Source organism: Pseudocercospora fijiensis (genome assembly GCF_000340215.1).
Source record: "Pseudocercospora fijiensis CIRAD86 unplaced genomic scaffold MYCFIscaffold_4, whole genome shotgun sequence".
Taxonomy (NCBI): domain Eukaryota; kingdom Fungi; phylum Ascomycota; class Dothideomycetes; order Mycosphaerellales; family Mycosphaerellaceae; genus Pseudocercospora; species Pseudocercospora fijiensis.
In genome coordinates this window covers 1,688,471-1,705,995 of record NW_006921535.1, presented here as the reverse complement: position 1 = coordinate 1,705,995, position 17,525 = coordinate 1,688,471, and the positions used below count along the sequence as shown (strand labels likewise).

The window sequence follows — 17,525 nt, the reverse complement described above, 5'->3', positions numbered from 1 at the left end:
GTAATATAGATAGGCGTCGTTAGTGTTAAGCGCACTAGAAGTCGTAACAATCTACGCCCTTCGGAGACTATCTATACTTCCTATAAGCAGTCTTCTTATTAGAAGCTGTCTTATTAAGGAATATTAACTTATCTACCGGCTAATTCTAGCTCTTTATATACTATATCGCTCTTACTATCGGATTACGCTCCTTCGCGACTTAACGAGCGACTATACGAGTCTACTCGAGCCGATTAGTAAGCGTACGCTATACGCTCGAAGGGCAAAGTTCTACGCCGAAGTTATTATATAATTCTATATATATCTCTTTAAGATAAGTATCTAGTCGATCGTTAAGGTATTCTAGTAACTACTCGTCTATTTCCTTCGTTATCTTCCTTATACGGCGTTTCTTAACCTTCTTCTTCTTACCTAGTTTAGGTACCTCCGGCGGATCCGGATCTAGTATATATACCTCCCTAAATAGCTAGTAACACTTCCGCTATCGATATATCGTCGACGTACTTACTCCTATCTTCGAGACAATAGTTGGAACGTTGAGATTGTCGTTGAAATATATTACTACGAGTCTAGCGGTCTTAGAGGGTAGGCGACCTAGTATAGTAGCGTAGTAGCTAAGGAAGGCGTAGAACAACTATAATAATACCTTAGATTGCATATTTAACGGCTATACTATCGATATGCTTAGCAATTCAATATTAAGACGAGAATACGTAGACAGAGGACGATTTAGCTAATTTACTAGTAAAATCTTGGTAGGGCTCCTCCAGTCTTGGCATTCTCAACCCAAACGCAAAACACAGTAAGCATGCGGCACTGAGAGATTTCCAACGCTGTTTGGAAGGTGAGTTGCTTCGAGAACACGCTTGTACGATCTCGCATGTCACGTCACGCCCGACCGCGTAAACTTGTTCTCTGAACGCAGCCAGCTATGGACGACCTGCAGGCACGGCATCGCAAGGAGCAGCGGGATCTGCAGAGTCGTGTCACGCAGAAGAAGAAGCAGGCGAGCAAGAAGACGAGGAAAGCTGTCAATGATGAGTGTGACGGCCTTGAGAGGGATCTGAAAGAGAAGCAGACCAGAGAAGTCGCAGAGCTCAATGGCGAAGCGGTGGCAGAGGAACTCACTGCGGAACAGCTGGAAGAGCTCACGCTGGGTGTAGATGCGGATGAGCCTAGGAAGAGTAATGACGATACAGCGGCACAGGAAGAGCAAGATGAGGCGGCCGCCACCTCTGCTGGGCTAGGAAAGAAGCGCAACCGTCAGAAGGACAGGCTGGCGAGACGCGCTGCTGAGCAGGAAGAACTCGCCCGCCAGGCCGCACGAGAGGCGGACAATATGCCGGACATGAAGGAACAGGAGCGACAGCGCATGCTCGAGGCCATGAAAGAGCATAAGCTCAGCGAGAAAGAGATCCGCGCCGATGGACATTGCCTGTATTCCGCCTTCGCCGACCAGCTGGAGCAATTGGGTCTGCCGCTGGGCACATCTTCGCATGAAAAGCCTTCACTCCCATACAAGGCGGTCCGTGCGAAAGCTGCCGATTATATTGAGCAGCACCAGGATGACTTTGTGCCTTTTCTCGAAGAACCACTGCCCGACTACATTCACAAAGTACGCAACACTGGCGAATGGGGTGGTCAGCTAGAGCTGCTTGCGCTCGCAAAGACGTATGGCACAAACATCAATGTGTTGCAAGACTTCGGGCGGCTTGAGAAGATCGAAGGCAGCACCGGCAAAGACGTCAAAACTGCGTGGCTTGGCTACTACAAGCATGGCTTTGGTCTCGGCGAGCACTACAACAGCCTAAGAAAGGCACCTTGAGCTTCAATGTTTCGTTGAATCGCCAGCAGCATCCTCATGTGCTCTCTGGTGCACAGGCTCAACGTGCATCGCATTCTGCCTGTGTGCACAGAGACTGCGAGCAGCTTACGCATCGTTGTGGTACCTCGTCACGAAGTTGATCAATGCCAATGCTAGTGCAAGACCACAACCACTAGTCGTCGGTCAGTCCAAATGTTGTATTCCTCGGCCTTGACATATTCACCTGGTCGCATGACCGGTCTCCCCGAAGATAATAGCACCAGGTACGTGAGTACGACGAGCTCAAGAATTAAGAGAATAACGTGCAGAGTCCAGAAGCTCCATAAGCAGCACGCAGAATACAGACCTCGTGGGTATGAGCCGTACATATCTGCGTGTTAAAGAGAGGTTGACCTCGGTGAGCTTGATAGACTACAGAAGCGGCGAACGTCTATGAGTGAGAAGGCTACGTCCTCACAGTAAGACATGCTATCTTTGTCCACGCCTCGCGTTGCAGTGCGATTTTGGTGCTCCTTCATGTGCACCTCGCTGCTCAGCCGAGAAATGCTTGGCTGTGAAGTGCTACTGCTGGCCCTCACTACTGTGAGGCTAAACATTCAGCTCCGCCAAGAATCGCAACACGGCGTCCAGTCTAAGCCCGAGACGTACAACGCTCACGTACCTCCATCACGACAAGTGCCTCTCAAGCTTGCAATAAGCTGTCGCGCATAATGGAATGCTACAGATCGTTCTCACAGCCTCGGCCTGCCACTCTCAAGGAACTTCTTGGGAATCGGCACGTGGACCGCACGAATAAATTCTGCAAAGCCTTTCCCGAGGGCATCAAGAATCTTGCTACTGGTCACGCCTCTCCCAAGCGGTCCATACACAACAAAGTGCACGGCTTTGATGTCTGGCATCTCGACTCTTTCGAGATGATACCAGTCTTTCCAGTCGGTGCCCATCATCTTCTTGAGCTGGTCCTTGGTCATGAGCGTTCGAAGCCAATCCCACTCTTCACCAGTGTGCACGAAGAGACCAATGTTCACGTTGGCGCCCTTATCACCACTACGTCCCAACACGACATCACCGATGGGAGCCATCACGGTTTCGCCGAATGCCTCTAAGCTTACTGGATTTGTTGGCTCGTAGTCTTCCCGAGGCGCCAAGATCTCGGTCTCCTTTGGCGGATGGATTCCATGCCAAGTCGCTTCTGCTGTTGTTGGGTTGATGATGGCCACACCTTCCTTCAGCTCAGCTTGCTCTATGATGCCGGGATAGAAGGCGATGAAAGGTTTCGGGATACCGGTGCGCATGTCCAAAGAACTGTGGAAGCCGGCGAAATGCTGCATGGCATTCGTGGCGTACGCACCTAATACCATCGCCACAATGCCTCGATCATGTGCTTGTGCGAAGACTCGGAGATATGTCGTGGACGCAAGCTGACAAGACGGATTTTCTTCTGGCCGACCGACCCATTGGAAGTCCAAGATGTCAAACTTGTGAAGCACACCCCATTCCTTGAGCTTGGCTGTGATCTGCGCTTCTAGCAGAGCAAACTTCTTCGCGGTAGCATACCCTGAAGCATTGAGTAGCAACTCACACTGATACCCGCCCTTATAGAACACAGCCAACTTCGTCGTAGAAGGAGGCGGGTGCCCTTTCGTGCCAGACACCCTCACACGATCCTTCCCCACATCTTCGATCTTGATATGCGTTGTATCCGCTTTGACATCCGAGTTCAGGTAAATATTCCCTTGCAATTCATACAAGAACTGACACTTGACAGTATCAGCCGTCACAAATCCATTCGGCCCTTCGTGTTTCGTCACAATACAATCACCATTCGCCTCAACTTCCACAATCGCCGGGATCAAATTCAAAAGTTCCGGAATCTCATATTCGTAGAATCCGGCAAAATTCGCTCCTGTGATGTAAGTCGAACACTCGATCAAATGTCCTGCGATGAGCGCTCCGGCTAGAGCGTCGAAGTCGTCATCGCGCCATTGATGCCACCAAGCCGCTGCACCAATTACCGGACTCGCATCCGCAACTCTCCCACAAATGATAATATCAGCGCCCTCTTCCAACCCTTTCCGAATCGCTCTCCCACCAAGATACGCATTCGCAGAAACTATCCGATTCCGTTCCCGATTCTCTGGATCCAAGAACACACTCGTATCTTTCGCCAACTCCACCTTCGGATGATTCGTATCAAGATGCGCCAACCCACCTTTCTCCTCATCTCTCTTCAAAATTTCCTCGATCCTCGGCAACAAATCATCGCCTTCAACGTAAGCTACCGTCAAATCCAAATTCTTCGATCTTACCAAATCATTCACTTTCAAAGCGAGACCTTTGGGGTTCAAGGACCCTCCGTTGATCACGACTTTGATACGTTTTTCTGCGATGAGGTCGGCTGTTAATTCGATTCCGTCCCAGGCGGTTTGACACCAGCCTGGATGTTCGCCTTTTTGATAGGCTTCTGCGTCGTTTCCGAGATTGATTTCTGCGAGGTAGTCGCCTGTTATTACGTCAACAGGCCCGTATTTGGCTTGGTTGTACCTGGGATTTTTGGGATTAGATTGAAGGGTCGTTAGGTATGTATGTTTGATGACTTGCATATGTGTTCCTGGATCTGGAACAGCTCCGCTGCAGTTCGCAATGCGAACGGGGCGTTGTATTGAGCCCATGCTGACACCTTGAGGATTTTTGGAAAAGTCTATGGATCGATGCTGATACTTAGGAGACGATCGTTGAGCAATGACCATCACTGACCTTTTGTGGTTATTAGTGAAGTCATCAAGGTACAGCAGATCTCTCTTGCATTCTAAAGCCTCGCGACCCCTCTCGGCTACCGGCTATAGCCCGATGCAGTAGCCGTATGGCAATGGCACTTCATTCGTTGTTGTCGTTCGAAAGTACGACTCAGACCCTGGTCGGCATCTGTGTCCGACCCCTCCTCCAATCCACATGACGGAGCTTCGAACCGAACGACCTATATACATGTCGATATTGACGACTCGGAAGTTTTTGTGAACCTTGCTTTCTGTACCTTTTCAACTCATATTGAGAAACAATCTCGTGGAGAACTGGATGAAGTCAGAATCCTTCAATCCTTGCCCTATGCTTATCAATAAACTCCTGCAGTCCGCCGATCTCAACCCTCACTCACTACCGACATAAGTATTGACCTTCTGGCACATCGTCCTTGCAAGTTCTTGACGACTCAGAGCTAGATTACAGTCCTGCTTTCACAATATTTACCACATCTGCGAGCGAATGCAGGCGTCTTGAGCTGCCACCATGGGTTCAGCAGGGGAAAGCATTCCATATTCGGTACCTAAAGAGGCGCAAAGGATCTTCGAGCAAGAGATCTTGAACAATCCTCTTGTTCCAGAATTACCGGGCGACATCAAGGATGCGGCAAAACTGGTTCACTTCTCTGGTAATGACTTGCCAAGCATCCCGATCAATTGGCGCTTCGCGGAAAGTGCTGCGGCACTGAAGGCATTCGAAGCAAGCATGCTGAATTTGCTGCGGGCGAGGAAATATGGAGCTCCGTTTTCCAAGGTGGACATCAACACGGATCACGCTTCGCTATTCGTCATGTCGCCGATGCTTGCTCAGATAGTCGGCCAAGAAAGCTCGAGCGGAGGACAGAATGTTTTCAGCACGGACGCGCTGGCCAAGGTCGGCATTCAGAACTGTGATCTGCATAGAGCCGGTGCATCTCCGCAGAGATCGCTCATCACAAACATCTACAGGACGAAGGATGGCCGATACTACCACGTGCATGGAAGCATGAACCCGGATCCAACTCTCACTGCTCTCGGCCAGCCTTTGGATGGCGATCCGAAGGAGGAGTACGACTCTGCCGTGAAGAGATTCCAGGATGTTGTTGGTCATTGGAATTCCAAGGACCTGGATATACTCATGAATGAGAAGTATCGACAGGCAGGCACAATTTGCTGGTCCAAGGACGAATTCTTCCAAACCGAGCACGGCAAAGCCAACGCCCATGTCGGCTTGTACGAGATCCAAAAGGCTCCCGAGTCCAAGCAGGCCGCATCTTGGTGGCCAGAAAACGGGTCAAATCCATCGTCAGCTCAGCGGCCGCTCGCTGGATTAAAGGTCGTCGACCTCACCAGAGTGATTGCTGCACCTGCAGTCACTCGTGGTCTTGCTGAACTCGGGGCTAGTGTGATTCGCGTCACCTCTCCTCACGTCACAGATCTCTCAGGCGTACACCAGGATCTGAACTGGGGAAAGTGGACGACGTTCTTGCATTTGAAGAACGAAGAGGACCGTTTGAAGCTCGTTGAGCTCATCAAAGAAGCCGACATCGTTGTCGAAGGGTATCGTCCATCAGTCATGGAGAAGTATGGCCTGAGTCGGAAAGATATTTTCGAGCTCGTCAAGGATCGGGAGCGCGGAATCATCCACGTCAAGGAGAATTGCTATGGCTGGCATGGACCATGGCAGCATCGCAGCGGCTGGCAGCAAATCAGTGACGCCTGTTGCGGCACTTCTCTGGCTTATGGCCGGGCCATGGGCCATGATGAGGCAGTCACTCCAATCTTCCCGAACTCGGACTACTGCACAGGAATCGCAGGCGCATGCGCAATTCTGCATGCTGTGATGAAGCGAGGCGAAGAAGGCGGCTCCTATGGGGTTGACGTCTCACTGAATTACTACTCGCAATGGTTAGTGCGCTCCGTTGGCGAATATCCCACGGACGTGTGGAACGAGGTCTGGTCTCGACATGGCTCGCCCGTGTTCCGCAACTACCACAGCATGCTGTATACACTCCCTTCCATGATCGGCCTCTTGAAGCAGCACGATTCCAAGACGTTGTTCAATCCGGCATTCTTCGAGCAGAGGACTTCCAAGGCCGTGGGGCACGACTTTATCGTGGTGAAGCCTATTGCGGATTACCATGGAGAGGTTGAGCTGAAGTACAACGTTGGAACGCGAGGCAATGGGTACGACCAAGCATATTGGCCAGAAAATCTGCTGACAGAGGTGCTGGCGTAGAGCTGCGTCTTGAATGAATGGGATCGGCGTAGTAATCTGAGCCTTTCTCAGCTCTGCTTGGCCATGACGATCGGGTAGCGTTAGCAGAAAGGGTGCATTGTGCGAAGAAATGAAAGTTGATGCTAGTCATGTTCGTCGTCACCAGGTGTTTTGTATTTTCGCAGTCACTTCTTTTGTCTCGCCGTCAAAAGCCCTGGGACGCTCCTCGTAGCGAACGCCGAACATGCGTCCTGCAGCATCCCCACTTTCACATGAAGAACTTCTCCAATGTTCTTCGATCATGCCACAGCTCGTTGAGCAGCTCAGCCAGCGCGCCCCCTCCATGCTGCATGACCTCAACCTCTCTCAGCTGCCTGGCTATAGGTAAGACCAGAACATACTTGGGAGAGACTTACATCTGGGAGCCACATGACTGGTTGAGCCGCCTCAGAACATCCCTAGTTCTGTGTCATTCACCCGCGGGAGGCTCCAGCGACAGCCCACCTGCTGAATCCTCGAGCAAGAATTTCAGTCTCCGATCGCGAGAACTACGGCTGTACTCTCAGATATTGATCCGGTCAGAAGATGTCGACGACCACCATAACACCACCACGATCGAGAGCTCATTCCAGAAATCGACTGGCTCATATCGCAGCATACCAACTGCTGGCTGGGGCTGAGAACAGGTGTGGAGGTGATACAAATTCCAGCTTCACCCATCCTGCTCAGCTCCACGGAAGCAGCCAAAGCAATGCATCGCCACGAAGGGAACAAGATCCTCCAAAGCAACTGAGCACGGCATGGCTCATGATCGATTGTGCTCTGTTCTTGGTTGCCTTCGGATTGGTCAACTTGTCAAACAATTGTGATGTTGCTGCGATCACTTTCATGGCATTCTTCGCCACCTCCCTGACATATCTTGCTGGAGAGATCGACGAGACCGAATCTGCCTTGAGGGTCTTTCTCAGACTGCTCAGTATCTGCTTCATCGCTGACGTTCTGAAGCTGGACCAGACAGACATGCAGAGGATTGCAAAGTGAGGCACATGCCTCGTCACCGGAGAGCTGCACACGCTTAGTACACGGTGCATCCTGCCGCCTCACCTGGACCGGATACTCGTGATTCCCCCGGAGGTGGATCTTTGAGCTGCAAAGCGTCACCGGAACCAATTACCTGGTTTCGTTTCACGAAAATAATGCTACCAGGCACTCAAAGACGCTGAGCGTCTGTGTACGCATCGAAGCTCATTCAGGTGGGAAGTACAGGGCCTCTTCAGCCTCGGGTTGGTACGACGATGCAGCGCAAGCTCTTGCGAAGCAAAGACAAGCACTGTTGGCACGCGCTGTGGCACCTTCACGATGCAAGATAAATTCACAGCTCTTCGTCACGTTCGTGGTCCATCAACAACCTCACTCAACATCTGCACACGACCATCGTCTCCCTTCATCTCCCAAACATGCAGCTCTCGATCACTACGCTTTCGGCCATCCTTGCTGCACTTGCCAGTCATCCGGCTCTCGTTGCAGCAAATGGCTGCTACTCTGGAGGCGAAACATGGGGTCAAGTCGCTGACGCCGGCACAATCGCCGCTGCCCGCGAGACTTTCTGCAACAACAATGCTGGCGATTTTGCTGCGGATCAGACCAAGTCTTCCTGCGCCAACTTCGATAGCGGAAACAGCATCAACTGGCAAGTCTCGGAGCCTTTTGCTCATAGGCCGAAATGCTGAGCTACTTTCTCAGGTCGGTTCATATCAACGGCGTTGGCACGACTCTCTTGAGCAGCGATTGTGTTGCTGCACTGACAATCGAGATCAATGCTTGCGAGCATGGAAGTGAACAGGACCATGGTCGTTTTCATTACAAGGCTGATCCAAATGCGGGAAAGTGCCCGTAAATCTTCAAGAATCGAACGTGACAGATGGTTGATGGGTAGATCAGGTGTATTGGGTATGCAAGAGCAAGGCTGAGATTGCATTTACGCTCGCTACTACGTATTCTTGTGATTTCTTTAGCAGCCTGACTTAGGCACATTGCTGCACTCTCAGAATTTTGCAATTTCATATATGCGCCAATTTCAGCAGAGCCTACCCCCAGAGCTCGGTCAACATATATTCGTGAAACTTGCTGTGTGAGCGCGAGTGAGACCTCATCCGCTGGAGGCATTATACGCTCTGTTCGAAACTACTGTGCCTGCTAGCAAGATCGCAAGCAGCAGCAGCCATGACCAGCACACCACAACACTGACCAAATCAGATCAGATTAGGCACACTAGTCACTATGTCGACAGAAGACATTCTCCGAGCAGCTACGGGGCTCGATCAAGAGGGCATGGAAAATACCAAGCTTTATGCGGACTCGTTGTTGAGAGAGGTAAGACTCGTAAATATCCCGATGAATGCGCAGCTGACATCGACGACATCGTCAGGGGGCACACCGGTCTATTTGCAAAACTATGAATCCGCAAATCTTGACCTTGTTGAGATTCAAAACCAGATCGCAGAGTCTATGACCAGACCAGCTCTCCGCTACTGATCCTCGACGCCGCCTTTTCGTTCCTGCTCCTCGACAATCAGCCTCCGCCGTCAGACTTCCTTTCATACAACACCCTACCATCGACTGCTCCATGCCTCTCCAACAGTTCAGCGATGATGGTGGGAATCTCAGTCTCGTCAGACTCAAGATACTTCTCGCACGTGGTGTCGATGTTATCGGCCCTCAGCCAGTCATCATCCCAGGCACTATCAATGCGAACTCCAGTGCCTTTCAAGATTTTTCTCATTCCCATACCGCGCGTCACACCTTCAGCATGCGTCCAGTCAAATTTTGCTCCCGCGACGACGGTTTCCGTCCAGTCGTCGTTCACAGCACCGCCGACCTTCGGAGCTTCTTCCGGCGGTCAGGCCCAACGCAGACGGTCCTTGAAGTCGAAGAGGCACGCGCCATGGTTGCTTTCACATTCGGCTAAGGAAAGACTTCATGGTTTCCACAAGGTGAGGCCAGGCGTGGTAAGGCGGGGCTAGGCATGGCGGTGGGATGCCAGATATGGCGAGGGTTGATTGAAGGAAGCAGACCCGATTTCTCTTTCTTTCTCTTTCTCTTTCCTTTTCACAATGTCTTCGGCTGAGAACTTCATGATTCCAGTGTAATTAATGCGCCAAGCTTATTCAACTTAACACGAAGCAATTGACAGTCTTTTTGTCTCGCATGTTCGCCTGTGCTCTGTCACTCGTTTGTGGTCATGATGCGCATACAACTCAGAACTTCTCTTTTGCCCCTTTTTATTTGTCGCCTTCGTCCTCGCTCGCTCGCTTACTCGCCGCCCGTTCGCACTCTCGACCTCTCGCTCGACTTTTCCTAGCCATTTCGCATGCAAATTTCACATCATCTCCATCTCCATCATCCTCATGCTTCTGCTTGTCGATACGCCCGGAAGAGTGCGTTGCTTAGACGTGTCGATGGCAGGCCGTCGTTGTCGATGTGTGGCTCCGCTACCGACTCGATGCTGAGTTCTTTGTTGCCCAGAGCGAAATCAAACGCGAAAATCGTCAAATTCCGCACTGTATTGTAACGAAGCTCTCGTTTCGGCGACAGTTGTATGCCCAGAGCGAAGTCGATGTCCTGCATCTCGAAAACATTCTCTTGTGCAACTTCCCGACCATGCCCGTCGAAGAACCACAGGCCGAGAAAGCAGGGGTACTAGACAGCATAGATGATGGCCCGAGTATCATCGTGCTGGAGAACTATCAAAAGTGTTTTCGCGCTCCAGCACGGCTCTTCAGCGAGGCCTTTCGATCGAATGGCAGCTAATCTTGAGATCTTTTGAATCGCGAGCGCCATTGCGGTAAGACTATGGATGGCCCATCGGAGCTCACCTGCCACTCTATTCCTCGCCGTCTCTCCCTCTCCTCCCACTCAAAATCCAAGGCCTCTCCTCCCAAAACCCATCTCCAATAATATCAACATGCTCAACCACAATCCTCGCCTTCATCTTCCTCTTTCTCTCCTTCTCAAGTTGCGTCTTACTCATCTCACTCCCAACATCCACGAATTTCCCGCTTGCCTTGACCTCCTCGTCGTAACTCCGATAAACCACCGTGCCCTTCCTGAAAATCTCCTCCTCAGCATTATAATTGATCCCAAACCGACTCCACAGAATCTCATTCTTATCACTCGACAACGTGCCCTTCAACTCCTCTTCCGCCGCCGTCCCAGTCATACCCCCCTTGATGACCATATTCCAGAACGTGGTATTGTAAAGATTATTGATGTGGCAATCGACCTGTCTCCACTTGAGATAATCTCTCAGGATCTTTCGTTTCGGGTACGCCACAGCTCTCGCGTCGAATGTCGGCCAAGGTCTTTCCAGCTTGACATCCCCAAAATGCTCCGACCAAAGCATACAGTACTCCGCAGTAAACTGTGTCGCCACACTCGTCTCAAGCTTGGCGCGTCTCCTTTCAAATAGTGATGTGTCCTCGCCGAAGATGAAGGAATATTCATCACTTTGTCCGTACGCCAATACAATGTCGTGGAAAGAGCGCACGACTTCCGTCGCCGCGGCATTCATCAGATGCAGGGCTCGGGGGTCGTTGGGTTTCGCGAAATCATATTTCTTGCAGAGTTTGCTGAAGCCACGACCATCGATTCGGATGACGATCCAGTTTGAAGGTGGGAGCGCATCGTATGTTTCGAAGTTTCGGACATATTGGAATTCTGAGTTTGCCATCTTGGATCCCAGGCCGATGGCTTTATGATGTGCTGTCACTGCCACATTGCTGTTGTTTTGGTTATGCCAAGGAAGACGATGAAGTTGAGGTTGCTCATACCCCCTAGGGTAGTTGTACGAAGTCTATACAGAAGACAAATTTATAACAAACTACTAGAGACATACGATTCTCTTCTATATATGTTAAGTCTTTGATAGAAGATCTCTAAAGTCTAATAGAAATAATTTAGATACGATTAGTAGTAGCGATTTTATATTTTATATTTTAGTTTATAGAAAATTTTGCTTTGCTTTATAAGGGTTTTATATATATCTACTATAGCTTAGCCCCTATATATGTTACATATTAAATAAATAGTTCGCTAACTTCAAGTTTACTTAGGCTCTATATACTAAAACTAAGCTATAGTACTAGATATAAATAAAATCTCTATAAAGCAAAGTAAAATTTTCTTTAGGTTTTAGCTAGGATACATAATACAAAATCGCTACTACTAATCGTATCTGAATTGCTTCTATTAGATCTTAGAGTTTCTAATACTTTTTATACTAAAGAGCTAATATAGTATATAGGAAAATCGTATATCTCTAGTAGTTTGCTAGTTTTATTATTAAATTATTAATAGAATAGTTATTTCCTATATTTAAAACTTCTATCTAATATAGAAATATCTTTCTTTATACTAAGTTTATAGTATTATTTTTTAGAAATTATATACTTGTTTAGGCTTAGATTTATATCGGTTATATATAAAGATTAGACTTCCGACTCGGGCTAGCGTAACTTAGTAAAGCTACTCTTCTATCTACCTCCTTCTTAGACTCTTCTTATAGACTCTATCCTACCTTCTATCTTCTAACTATAACTTCTATTCCTACCCTATATATACCCTAGCGTCGATCGGTTCTCGGCTCTTCTATATATAGTCTAGTACTATAGTATATAGAAGAAGTCTTCGTAGAAGAGCCTAGAGACAAATATTGCGAAGCTACAGTATTAATCTTACATATATAAAATAGGTAGAATAGTATCGTAACTATATATTTTAAGTAAAAGTTATATTAGAATTAATTATAGATATTAGGTAGACGAAAATTAAATTTAATTAATATCTATATAATAATCTATATATTTCTAAGAATATAGGAATAAAAATTGCAAAATACTACTTTAGGATAGACGCTATACGAATAGCGTCCGGATTGCCTCTATAGCGATACTACTACTATTGTTTACTATAGGCGGAAATATATACGGACTCTTAGAATTACCCCGGGCCGCTCTCTAACCTCTAGGTATTTATACGAGTATATAATATTATAATTATTATTATAGTATTCTTCCTAAAGGGGAGGGCTAGCTAGCTAGCTCTAGGCGTAATCTGCTAACGACCTATTCTCGCTCGAATATTTTAGTTCTATCTTTTTAAATTTCTTTCTAGAAGCTAGATATACTTTATAGTATACTATATTGTCTTATATTCGAGTTTATAGGGTTATATAACGCTAGTTGTTTATAGTATAAATCTATAAGGATAATACTGCAGATTTAGTAGTATATTTGTCCTTAGACCCTTGCTAGCGTAAGGAGGTTAGTGTAGTTAGGTATGTGGGTGTGTAGGTCCAGTCGCGTACTAGTCCGATATAGAATGGTTGGAAGGTGGAAGGTAGAAGGTGGAAGGTAGAGGGAGGTGATTGGGAAGAGCCCACCACCTGCTACACTGAAAACCTCCTTGCGCTCAAACAGCAAGGGGCTGCAACGGAGATAGCTCTTCTATACGACCTTTCATTCCTGAACGTCAACACTACTAAGATTCTTCAAGCACCATCGACCCAACCTGAGTAGCCATGTCGCAGCTTATTCCAGATGCGCCATGCGATCATCTCTCCTGACTTCAATTGGCACTATATCTGACACACACACACATGAATACTCAGATCGCGACTAAGTACGTGAGATGAAGCTGGAAGCGAGAGTGACATGTGTGTCGCCTCGAAAGAGTCTTGTATCGTTAACGCACTCATGCATTGTACTCTGTATAATGTCAATACAAATTAATCAGCCGTAATGTATCCAGTCTTCATTACGATTTTAGAATCCCTTCGCGTAGATCGATATTGTCGACGAAGTAGCATTGCCACACGAGCCTGCCTGTGCACCTGAGCCTCCCAAGCATTGGTAGCAGTTATTGTCACCTGCTGCTCCTGCCACCGAGCCCATGTTCTGAGAAGATCCGCCATTGCTGTTGTGAGATTTCAAATTAGTCTTTGTTTTTCTCTTGTGTTGCTTGGTAGCCCGAACGCTCAAATCGCCGAAGAAGGGTGTCGCTATCTAGGTTGTCGCGGAGGTGTCGCCAAAAAGCAGTGCGCTCGCTGTATGTGAACGCTTTCAAACATCGACAGATTGCGCAGGTCCGGACATGCGGTGACCTCTGTACTCAAAGCCTTTCGCATAGATGGCAATGATTATAAGTGTGGAACGCTGCAGCTACGAAGCTATATTGTAAAGCTACGGGCGGGTGGACGTACCTGTGAGAAGATGAGTGTTAGTGAATGGCAAGTTTTAAAGTAGTCCCGGACTTACCTGGTAACGTATGTAATCGAATTACCGCACCAGCAGTCGACTTGTACAGGTGGGCCTGGTGAAGTATTGACGACACCATAGTAGATGAAGTTGTTAGTGAGGCACCGTGTTGCACATTGATAGTTCGCATTTGTGGCATAAGTTGCCTGCCAATTTTGAAGCGCTAAGCCACCAGTGTCTGATCTTGTTCCAGTTTGAACGTAGCAGCCAAGGTAGCCATATTGAATCGAAGGGCTGGCACTTGGTCCAGGAGGCTGTGAAAAATATTAGAAGTGTCATGTCTGAATCGATTTATCAGTCTTACTCCAGAGGGGCCAGAAGGCTGCAAGGAGTGTTAGCAGAGCTACCGTTATCTTTGACATAGGCAAAGACTCACTCCAACACTTCCCGTGGCGCCGACTAAACCAGAAGCTCCGGTTGGCTAAGGTAGCATCAATATCCAACTTGAAGTATCGGCTCGTGTGTCTGCTTACGCCTGAAGGACCAGAAGGCTGGAAGTATAGTTAGCTCGGAGATAAATCGATATATTGGGGCTGGAGACATACGCCGACCGATCCAGTCCCTACAGCCAGCCAACTCCGTTAGCACAATCGATGAATTGATCTCATAGGCACTACTCACGTCCAGTGGGCCCAACGGAACTGCAAAGCCATGTCAGTCAAGCTCTTGTCATCGCAAGCAATGTATGCCTCACCCCGTGGCTCCTACTTGTCCGCTTGCGCCGCTTGCGCCGCTCGCTTTAACGTTCATCAGCATGTGATACCTATCTTTGGCCAAAATGCCAACTTACGTCCAGAAGGGCCGACGCTTCTGCACAGATCGTCAGCAAAAAGCCCTTTTGGTAGCAAATTAGTATCGTGGATGCTTACCCTGTTGCGCCTACTTGTCCAGAAGCCTGTCCTTCAAATCAGCGAATGTGGTAGTGCAGTGTATAGAAGACCTACGCCCGTGGCGCCTATTTGTCCACTTGCGCCAGTAGCTATACTAAGTATCAGTATAGAACGAAGTAAATAACTGCTAAGGAAGACAACTGACGCCCTGTTGGCCCTGTCGGTCCGGTACTCTGAAAACTATGTCAGTAAGCTTGAGATAGTGCCTAAAATGGTTTCTTACTCCAATTTGTCCACTTGCGCCGGTAGCTATACTAAGTATCAGTATAGAACGAAGTAAATAACTGCTAAGGAAGACAACTGACGCCCTGTTGGCCCTGTCGGTCCGGTACTCTGAAAACTATGTCAGTAAGCTTGAGGTAGTACCCAAAATGGTTTCTTACTCCAATTTGTCCACTTGCGCCGGTAGCTGCACTAAGTATCAGTATAGAACGAAGTAAATAACTGCCAAGGAAGACAACTAACGCCCCGTCGGCCCTGTCGGTCCAGTCGGCTTGAGAGAAGTCAGTTAAAGCTTATCGACTTCATGGTCACTCTCTACTCACTCCGGTAGCACCAGTCCTTCCAGTGGCTGTTCACGAGGGTTAGATGATTCGACAAAGACTGCAATCCGCAATTCTTACGCCCAGTTGGCTGAAGAACATGTCAGCAAGCAGTGCGCGGCGCCTGAAGTAGTGGCCTCTTACTCCCGTTTGTCCCACTTGCCCGCTTGCCCCAGAAGGACTTCACTCATGTTAGTATTTGGCTCTTCAGTGTGATTGGGCTCGGAGCATTACCCGGTTGCTTAGAGATGCGTCAGCAAGATAGCCATTCCCATTGACAATACTGCAATTCTTACCACCAACAGCTCCCGATTGTCCGGTGGGACCCGTCGCTATGCATCATGTCAGTATCGTTCTGACCCAGCCATTCGGAGCTGACGTACGTCCAGTCGGTCCCGTAGCTATCTCGTTGTCAGCATTTGACCCGTCAGGATAAACCACAACACGGTATCTTACGTCCAGTGGGCCCGGTAGGACCGGTGATGGTGCTCAATTTTAGCCCTTGACAGGAACTCGCACTAAACAAGCTCAAAGACACAAAGCTGCAGCCTGCTGGCTGCGCATCCTGCTGAAAGACCGCATAGACTGAGCCATTGCTTACAGCGCAGAATTGCGCTTGGCCGTTCCAGAAAGCGTCGTTCCACCACGCTAAAGCTCCGCTGGAGCCGATTGAGAATCGGGTGGTAATTGGGCCTGGCGTCTGACTTGGAACGAATGGTGAGTAGGGCAGGCCAGGATTGGTGGAATATGTGTAATTCACGTTGTTCACCGTCGCAATGAGGACGCCTTCCGTAATGGTGTAGAGAGGTGCCGTGAGGCAGTCATTCGTGACGGTACCGTTACCGGAGACATATTGCTTGGAAACTGTCAGTGTACCTACAGCGCCCGTTTTGTGATCATTGAACACATACCCCTCCAGAGTTCTGTCTCCTTCCCACGGCATTTACGCCTCCAAGAATATTTGCAGGGCCCATGTCTAGGAACATGACAAAGAATGAGTCGAAGGGACTTCCGGTGGGCATGGCTAGCGTCGGATTCGCCATGGTCTGCATGGCTGCGGCGGTCGGCGACTGAATAAAGTTTGAAGAGAGTCCTGAGCCTCGCGCTCTCATATCATATTCAGTCCATTTGAAAGTCGTCACTTCGTCGAAACTCGTTGGCGCATTGGTGACGGTGACGGCCATTTCTGGTATGGCGTAGAATGTGGTGTTTTCGAGCACATCTGTGTTGATGTATGCAGCCTGCTCCCGGACGGTCATCGTTCTCACGATTCGGTTTGCGAGGAGACATGCTGGCGAGTCGGTGGAATTCTGTGCTTGAACGGCGTAACTACCATATCCAAGGGAAACGGTGAAAACAAGGCTTCGCAAAGATGCCGAAAGAGATAACATGATGAACGACGGTGGTGTTCGTCAAGGCGACGACACTGAAGAGAACACACTGCGCACAAACGAGTGACAGACGGCGACACGGCCAAGGTAGCATGGGCAGAAGCAGAAGGTGCAGGGCAGGGCAGGGCAGGGCTGCGTGCGAACATGTACCGAATGCGGATCGCGAGCATGTTGGTAGGCTCCAGGCAAGCAGAACGCGTTGCCAGGGTGAACGTGAGATGGGCGTGTGAAGGAATGCGGGATGTGAAGGCTTGGCTTGGCAAAAGGAGGGCCTCCACGTAGACCACGGTCTGAGACGGCGAATGAGGGACAGGAAATGGTTCCATGAATGTGGCGAGGCGCGTGGAGAGCGGGTATGCCGCATCGCTGTGGGCGGAAAGACGGGATGTCTCATTTCGCGCGAGATGTCAGTTTGCGATGCATGCTCAACGAGACGGCGGATCGAATGCCGCAGCATTGTCTCCAGCGAAGTACTCAACACTTGAAGATGGCCGTTGGATCAGCGTACTCTGAGTGACGGCTCACGGGTTAGGAGAAGCGTCCAGACGGGGTGCTGTGGTCAGAGCCAA

General features: G+C 49.1%; 9 protein-coding genes across 9 annotated transcripts; 6 read left to right on the top strand and 3 right to left on the bottom strand.

Annotated features, from left to right (window-relative positions):
• Positions 1-931: 931 nt before the first annotated feature.
• MYCFIDRAFT_36677 (uncharacterized protein) lies at positions 932-1,825 on the top strand (the record flags this gene model as incomplete). The annotated part of the gene is made up of 1 exon (XM_007927580.1): positions 932-1,825. The coding sequence occupies one exon, from the start codon at positions 932-934 to the stop codon at positions 1,823-1,825; it is 894 nt and encodes a 297-aa protein (XP_007925771.1).
• Positions 1,826-2,311: 486 nt separating this feature from the next.
• On the bottom strand, positions 2,312-4,497 carry MYCFIDRAFT_153621 (uncharacterized protein; the record flags this gene model as incomplete). Its single annotated transcript, XM_007928087.1, has 1 exon — positions 2,312-4,497. The coding sequence occupies one exon, from the start codon at positions 4,495-4,497 to the stop codon at positions 2,557-2,559; it is 1,941 nt and encodes a 646-aa protein (XP_007926278.1). The 3' UTR covers positions 2,312-2,556.
• A 65-nt stretch (positions 4,498-4,562) lies between these two features.
• On the top strand, positions 4,563-8,866 carry MYCFIDRAFT_215120 (uncharacterized protein). The gene is made up of 3 exons (XM_007928086.1): positions 4,563-6,789; positions 7,191-7,204; positions 7,476-8,866. The coding sequence occupies exons 1-3, from the start codon at positions 5,111-5,113 to the stop codon at positions 7,859-7,861; spliced, it is 2,079 nt and encodes a 692-aa protein (XP_007926277.1). The 5' UTR covers positions 4,563-5,110; the 3' UTR covers positions 7,862-8,866.
• MYCFIDRAFT_211186 (uncharacterized protein) lies at positions 7,534-8,875 on the top strand. Its single transcript, XM_007928085.1, has 2 exons — positions 7,534-8,510; positions 8,564-8,875. Exons 1-2 carry the CDS (start codon positions 8,278-8,280, stop codon positions 8,715-8,717), a joined length of 387 nt encoding a protein of 128 aa, XP_007926276.1. The 5' UTR covers positions 7,534-8,277; the 3' UTR covers positions 8,718-8,875.
• A 225-nt stretch (positions 8,876-9,100) lies between these two features.
• MYCFIDRAFT_196320 (uncharacterized protein) lies at positions 9,101-9,788 on the top strand (the record flags this gene model as incomplete). The annotated part of the gene is made up of 2 exons (XM_007928084.1): positions 9,101-9,193; positions 9,462-9,788. 2 exons carry the CDS (start codon positions 9,101-9,103, stop codon positions 9,786-9,788), a joined length of 420 nt encoding a protein of 139 aa, XP_007926275.1.
• Positions 9,789-10,703: 915 nt separating this feature from the next.
• MYCFIDRAFT_80470 (uncharacterized protein) lies at positions 10,704-11,549 on the bottom strand (the record flags this gene model as incomplete). Its single annotated transcript, XM_007927799.1, has 1 exon — positions 10,704-11,549. The coding sequence occupies one exon, from the start codon at positions 11,547-11,549 to the stop codon at positions 10,704-10,706; it is 846 nt and encodes a 281-aa protein (XP_007925990.1).
• A 1,607-nt stretch (positions 11,550-13,156) lies between these two features.
• On the top strand, positions 13,157-13,464 carry MYCFIDRAFT_174400 (uncharacterized protein; the record flags this gene model as incomplete). Its single annotated transcript, XM_007928083.1, has 4 exons — positions 13,157-13,162; positions 13,188-13,209; positions 13,235-13,347; positions 13,396-13,464. 4 exons carry the CDS (start codon positions 13,157-13,159, stop codon positions 13,462-13,464), a joined length of 210 nt encoding a protein of 69 aa, XP_007926274.1.
• Positions 13,465-13,507: 43 nt separating this feature from the next.
• Positions 13,508-14,536, top strand: MYCFIDRAFT_174399 (uncharacterized protein; the record flags this gene model as incomplete). The annotated part of the gene is made up of 14 exons (XM_007928082.1): positions 13,508-13,525; positions 13,552-13,579; positions 13,613-13,669; positions 13,715-13,797; positions 13,845-13,871; positions 13,912-13,928; positions 13,962-14,092; positions 14,119-14,145; positions 14,183-14,191; positions 14,218-14,229; positions 14,257-14,265; positions 14,295-14,389; positions 14,432-14,464; positions 14,504-14,536. 14 exons carry the CDS (start codon positions 13,508-13,510, stop codon positions 14,534-14,536), a joined length of 579 nt encoding a protein of 192 aa, XP_007926273.1.
• A 29-nt stretch (positions 14,537-14,565) lies between these two features.
• MYCFIDRAFT_174398 (uncharacterized protein) lies at positions 14,566-16,824 on the bottom strand (the record flags this gene model as incomplete). Its single annotated transcript, XM_007928081.1, has 16 exons — positions 14,566-14,695; positions 14,755-14,796; positions 14,828-14,870; positions 14,897-15,033; positions 15,078-15,088; positions 15,169-15,245; positions 15,325-15,405; positions 15,439-15,537; positions 15,569-15,626; positions 15,647-15,723; positions 15,753-15,768; positions 15,800-15,897; positions 15,926-15,966; positions 15,990-16,053; positions 16,085-16,441; positions 16,473-16,824. The coding sequence occupies 16 exons, from the start codon at positions 16,822-16,824 to the stop codon at positions 14,566-14,568; spliced, it is 1,683 nt and encodes a 560-aa protein (XP_007926272.1).
• Between the last annotated feature and the right edge of the window lie 701 nt (positions 16,825-17,525).

Bases quoted from the DNA above. Each gene is read 5' to 3' on its own strand.
- MYCFIDRAFT_215120 (XM_007928086.1), top strand. From the start codon at position 5,111: ATGGGTTCAGCAGGGGAAAGCATTCCATATTCGGTACCTAAAGAGGCG.
- MYCFIDRAFT_211186 (XM_007928085.1), top strand. From the start codon at position 8,278: ATGCAGCTCTCGATCACTACGCTTTCGGCCATCCTTGCTGCACTTGCC. The intron at 8,511-8,563 runs GCAAGTCTCGGA...CTACTTTCTCAG, and splicing joins AGCGGAAACAGCATCAACTG to GTCGGTTCATATCAACGGCG.